General features: G+C 29.5%; 1 protein-coding gene across 1 annotated transcript; it reads left to right on the forward strand.

Annotated features, from left to right (window-relative positions):
* Positions 1-173: 173 nt before the first annotated feature.
* Positions 174-5,763, forward strand: LOC107444488 (delta(3,5)-Delta(2,4)-dienoyl-CoA isomerase, mitochondrial). The gene has a single exon (XM_016058637.5). The coding sequence runs from the start codon at positions 174-176 to the stop codon at positions 1,113-1,115; it is 942 nt and encodes a 313-aa protein (XP_015914123.3). The 3' UTR covers positions 1,116-5,763.
* The last annotated feature ends 831 nt before the right edge of the window (positions 5,764-6,594 follow it).

Here is a 6,594-nt window from a genome sequence, read left to right on the forward strand (position 1 = left end):
TCTGGTTTCAGTTTTTACAGTATTATAACTTTTTTATCAGTTTTGGAACGGTTTTTCAGGAGGATGACTGTCAGAAAAACTATCATAACAAGATATGAAATCGGACCCAGAACTTTTCATTTATTTTTAGTAACTTTAGATTGAGACATTAAATAAGCCAAGTATTTCTGATAATGGTTTTTACTTTAGCCTTTAAATCTTTTCAAACCACGACGAAATATTTGCTTGCATCTGGGTTAAAACAAATGAGAATTAATAAAAGAGCCATGGCCAGTACTGCAATTTATGAATATGAAACCCTTTCAGTCACATCTGATCAAGATCATGTCTTGCACGTTCAGCTTAATCGACCAGAATGCTTAAATGCCATGAACAAAATGTTTTGGCAAGAAATTAGAGACTGTTTTAAAAAAATAAGAAATGACCAATATTGCAGGGTCGCCATTATCTCTGGTGCTGGTAAGGCATTTTCTGCTGGATTAGATTTCACCGATATGTTAGATATTACCTCTAAAGTTCTGAGCAAAGAAGATATTGCTCGAAAAGCAAAATATTTACATTCGATTGTTGAACAATTTCAACAATCATTCACTGCAGTGGAAGATTGCCAAAAACCTGTAATTGCAGCAGTCCATGGTGCCTGTATTGGAGCAGGAGTTAATCTTATTGCAGCTTGTGATATTCGCTACTGTTCAGAAGATGCTTATTTTTCTATTAAAGAGATTGATATTGGCATTGCAGCTGATGTTGGCATATTGCAAAGATTACCGAAATCTGTTGGTAATGACAGTTTGCTGAGAGAATATATTTATAGTTGCGAAAATATGAGTTCAGAAATAGCTAAAGAAATTGGCATTGTTAGCAAAGTATTTCCTTCCAGAGATGAAATGTTTAAAGCAACGAATCATTTAGCAGGAATTATTGCCCGTAAAAGTCCAGTTGCAGTGCAGGGTACCAAAAAGGCATTGACCTATTCTAGAGATCATTCCGTAAAAGAGGGATTGGAGTTCATGACATACTGGAATATGACGATGCTACAAAGTGAAGATGTATTAAAAGCTGCTGAAGCTACAATAACAAAAACCGAAAAACGTCCACACTTTTCTAAGTTGTAATTTAGATCAATCGGGAGTTTATTGTTGGTGGTTTTTTATTATGTTTTAATAATCAGTATATTTATAAAAAAGTTTGTTTTTTTTTATTACTTTGATTTTTATATATTTTTTCTTAAAAATTATAGTTTTAGGAGAATTGGGAAAAATTTCTGTATCGGTATTAACACCAAAATAATTGCCAAATTGTGGCAACTTCTGGGATGCTAGACAACCAGAAAATAACAATGGAAAAATTAAAGGAATTAACCAACTTTCAGATTATAACACTTTTTTTAATAAACTTCTAGATATCTTTTTTGCCAGTTTAAAATCTTTCTTGCACCTTGATGATAAGTGTACGAAACAGATACAGAGACACAATTATTCCCATCAAAATCAATGCTTTTGGGTGTTTTAATTACATTTTAATGAAAATATACAATAGTTTTTATGATAACATTATTCAGGGGTGATTATATTCTGGCGGCATCCCATAATTATGGGTTTTTCTTATTATTTTTCAGAGTTTAAATATTGGAAGCAGACCTTGTGATTTTTCTGGGTATATCTCGGAATTCCGTATTTCTCGAGACCATTGGTTCTTGGACTTTCGGTAATCAAAAACTTATAATCTGACAAAATTTTCACAGAATTCCACAATCTAGAAATCAAATTTTAAATCTTTCACTAATTTGCCATTAACAAGACGCTGCATGTAATTCTTCCATCTATGGGTAGGAATCTTATTTAATTCTTCTGTTTTGGAAGATTTTTAAATATTTGGAACTGCGGTGGAATCCTTTGATAATAGAATTTTTATTCACGCGGTTCGAATATCGATTTTCGTATTTACCTAATTTAAAAGTTACCCATTGTAATTCATGTGATTAAGAAATCCAGTTGCACGATTTGAACGAGAATTTAAATTCCAGCAACACAACTCTTATTCATGTGTTTTCAAAACCCAATAGCACAACTCATATCCGCGCAATTTTAAAATACAATATTGTGATTCGTATTCATGAGATTTTAAAGATCCAACATCTAAATCCTAGTAAGGACGAAAATTTTTCTTAAATTAGTTAATATAAAGGCGTGGTATTCTTCATTGGCGATCGAAATGGGCTGCAGGTGGCGTAGAGCAGAACTCTTTTCCTATGGCAACACTTCACATGCTTTCCCCATTAGCGTGTGGAAAGTCATAGAGGAAGGAAGTACGTTAGTTTCTCTCTTGATTTTCATATAGATTGAAATCTCTTAACTTGAAAAACTATATGGAACTGAAAACTACATTAAGCATAGTTCTAAAGAAAACTATTATGGAAATTTTAAAAAATATTCTTATTAAATAAAAAGGAAAAATATTAAGAAAAGGGAAAATATCGTAGTACATTCCTATACAACTGAAAGGAGGAGGAGAGGGAAGGGAGAAGGGCTAAAGGCATGAAACCGGTCTCTCCCCAGATGGCGTATTCGAGTGTTGCGATCGCGAATTGGAAGATAATTTAATTATATCTCTTATTTCAAAATATTATGTTAAATACCAAACATGTATAGTATGTATATCTTGATATGGATTTTTTGTACATAAAATTTTCGAAGTTTTTCACTTAGTGTCACTATCATCCCTGATTATTTTTTTATTCAGTTTTTTTATTTTGACAATTGTGTAACTATTAATATGTAATTAAAATTGTACTTGCTTTTTTATTCTTATCGGGACTAAAAATTAATGATGGCTCGGGACCACCGAACTCTCGCTTGGTGTATCCATAGCTTCCATTGGCGAGTAAAATCTATTTGTTACTTAAATAAAGGGTAGGTGACTAAGCAGGGGTCTGCCTAGGCCTAATTTACTACCGTTTAACGACCTTCACAAATTCAACTTTACGAAAAACGATAGTTTTACAAAATACTTTTTCTTAAAATTTTATTTTTTAATCCCTTAAGAAACTATAAATTCATATTTTTGTGTTGATTTTTCAATATGATTTTTAATTTTTCACATGTAATTTTTAATTCTCAAATTCAAAAACGCGTTTAGTAATAACATCATTTTACAAATATAGGAAATGACTCAAAGGAGCAATGAATAAGTACAGGAAAAAAATGTTAGGGGAAAAAAACATGCAGATTTACATAGAATCTTGTATTGTATCGTGCATGCCTTCCTGACTGTGATTTCTCTGACTTCTATAGCATTTTCTTCCCAATTAAATAATAATTTGCAACTCCAAAAGTGTTTACTTTTTTATTTTAATTTATGATAAGGTGCCTAAAAAAATTAAGGGCAGTCTTTCTGGAACACTGTATATTATATCTTTCTTCAGATTTATTTAGGTCTCGCAATGGACTGATTGTTAAGACATGGTTCCTAGCAGATTACCGAAGTCAAGCATCACTGGCTGCAGTCAGTGTGCAGGTGGGTGACCACTTGGATCAGTCTGAGTAGGGACCGAGGGTGTGCGGTATTGGTCCTCGTTAAACTGTTCGACCGTAAAGTTCTAGACTTCGTGTGCAGATCGTTGGGCTACCGAAGCGGGGGTGCCATCCCCTCTGCAGAGGATCAAAATTGTGATGCCATGTCTTCAGATCATCCTCAGGGATGTTTTCCAGACCATCGCCATTAGCCCATTTTGCAGCTCTAGTGTGACGTAAATGAACTACAACAACAATCAGATTTATTTACCTTATGTGCTACTTTTATTATCAGAGAATACCATTTTTGAGCTCGGGGGTTGCTAAATCAACAGTTTTTGAATACTTACTGAAAAATACTTAGATTACAGATCCCCTGGACATTTAATCTCAATATAAATTGCATGCTGTTTTGGTTTGTTAACGAAAGTTTGGTTTTTAGTCTGGAAGATTTTCATATCAGTCTCTACTCCAAAATAATCAAGTTTTGGCACCTTCCTGAGAGGAACTAAAAGAGAAAAATTTGAAGAAGAAAAAAAGAATTCTATTAAAAAAAAAGAAATGAAAATAATTCGGAAGAGAAAATATTTTCCCAAAAGTTTTTTTTAATCTCTCATAATTTTATTGTCTCATAATTAATAATTTTTCTCGTAATAGTTTTTAGTTTCAATAACTTTTTCAAAATTATTTTAATAATTAAAGATTGTTTATTGTTCAAATTGTTTTATAATTATTTTTTTTCTGTAACAAAAAGATTTTTAAAAAATCCTTTCATTTTTTCTAATAAGCTACCCTTTTTTTTTTTAAAATAACAGAAATCAAAATATATTGAGATATTAATAATTTAAAAAACTACTCAATTTAAGATCCTACTCATATACTTGAGAAATTCAAAATAATTGACATATAAAGTTGCTTGTGTTTTATTTAACTTAGAAAATATCTTATCAATTTAGTCCATCAAGTCAGTTTTTTTTTTTTAGAGGAAAACATTTTTTGAGGCAACATGAATTTTTTAGAATAAAAAATTTTGTAGTATTTTTTTTTTTAATTAGATTACAAAAATTCCCCCCTCCCCAAACATTGTTCTTGCGATTGTACATAATCTACACTCCTGCCTCGAAGGGTATAACTTCTAGTCCCCCTTGTGCAAACCTCAATATCTATGTATATATATATTTAAACGTCTGCAAGTTTAAAATCCCTTTGACGTCTTAGCAAGTGAAGTTACCTTAGTAAATGCTGATACAGAAATATCCCTATTTAGATCAATATTTTTGGGCTTTTTGTTTTAATATATTTATGAAAATATAAGTTTACATAATATTAATTTTTTTCTTTGTTTTTGATATTTGCTGTATAACTATTAGTATGTATTAAAATTTTTGTTTGCCTTTTATCTTTATTATTAAAATTAATGTTGCAGATCACAATAAAATAATTTTCAGTGGTCACCTTGTTCAGCAATCAATGTAAAGGAAAGAGATGTCGTTTTGATTTTCTGTTTTATATTTTAGTCTTTGTTATTATCACACAATAGCGAGTTGTATTAAAAATTGTGAATATTAAACATTATATTGTGACTTTAATTCTGATATTGTTTTTAACAAAAATCTAACCGGTGTTCATAAACAGACCTTGGAAAATATGTAATATCTACACTAGTAATATCTTTTAGTCACTGTTCCATTGGCTAGTGATTAAATTTTCTTGATTTCTACTCCTGATTGTATTATACAGTTATTATTTTTGTAATTTTTAAAATTCATACTAAATTACATCAGTTTTTAAAAATTATTAAAATTTGTCCATTGTAATTTTTAGTAACTAAGAGAATATGTAGTTGTAGAAAAATGAAATCTGGAATTGTAAACAAAATTTAATGGTTGAAACAACAAAATATCTTCACTAATTAAAAGTATAGTTATATGGCTGTTACTTAAAACGAGTAAAACTAATTTTTATCAGTGAATTTAATAGAAATTCTCTGATAAAAGAGAGCTTAGAATCCATAACAAACCGAATAATGACAATATTGCTAACCAAAGAACACAAACCGCAAGTGCCTTTATGAACAAATATTAAAGATTTCCTGATTTTTATTCGAAAATTTTTTATTAGTTTAATGAAAGTGCTTCATATTTAGAGAAAGCGTTTTGTTTTATATTTTATAATACTTTTTGAAAGAAAAAATTGACTTTTTGTAATTGATGTAATTCATAATTTTTCCTATTAAAACATGATTTCTTGACTTGCTTATTGATTTATTTTACTAGAAGCTAGTGGGCTGCTCGCCAACCCCGATTATATTTCAGTATTATAAGGGGATTTTTCAATCCTGAATACTTAGTCTTTTAATAAATTTTACTTAGAAATAGCATGTAATATATACTATGATGTTTTGAGGAAATAAACTCACTTTAAAGATTAATAAACAATTATAATGGAACTGTAAGTGTTCAAAAAATATAAATGACTTTTAAATTTGCATAAAAATTAATGCTAATGAAAAGTATAATTTACAATTTAAAGCACTAATTATTTCCTTCTGAAGAAATCTGTTTTGACACATTCAATTAAAATTTCTGTTCTCTGTCAAAGTAGTTATTATAACCTTTCATTAACTACCCTGACACCAATTGGGGACTGGAAACGGATAGGAAGTCTCTATTGAAATGATCATAATATATTCTCATCTTAACTGAAAATGGAAAATTCCTTTCCACAGCTGGTGAAAAATTTCAGAAAAAATAAATTTCTTTTTTTTTTTTTATTACTACGCAAGAACTGGCAACTATAAATAATCATTTAAACAAGGAAATTTAACATTGGTTTCAAATAAAATAATTAGGTATCACTAAATTTTATTTCTATAAATGGATTATTCGATTATCTGATATACAATTAACTAGAAGTGACTGTAGTACTAATTATTGTCTTTAGGTTATAAATTTGAAAATCTTTTTTTATTTATAAAACATATTTGTTTTGCATTTTCAGTTGTTTTTCCGTAAATATTGAAGTCTTTTCTTAGTCTTTTAATAAATTTTACTTAGAAATAGCATGTAATATATACTATGAT

The sequence above is a fragment of the Parasteatoda tepidariorum genome, chromosome 1 (genome assembly GCF_982258835.1).
Source record: "Parasteatoda tepidariorum strain Cologne lab strain chromosome 1, Ptep-v5.0, whole genome shotgun sequence".
In the NCBI taxonomy this organism is placed as follows: Eukaryota; Metazoa; Arthropoda; class Arachnida; order Araneae; family Theridiidae; genus Parasteatoda; species Parasteatoda tepidariorum.

Bases quoted from the DNA above. Each gene is read 5' to 3' on its own strand.
- LOC107444488 (XM_016058637.5), top strand. From the start codon at position 174: ATGGTTTTTACTTTAGCCTTTAAATCTTTTCAAACCACGACGAAATAT.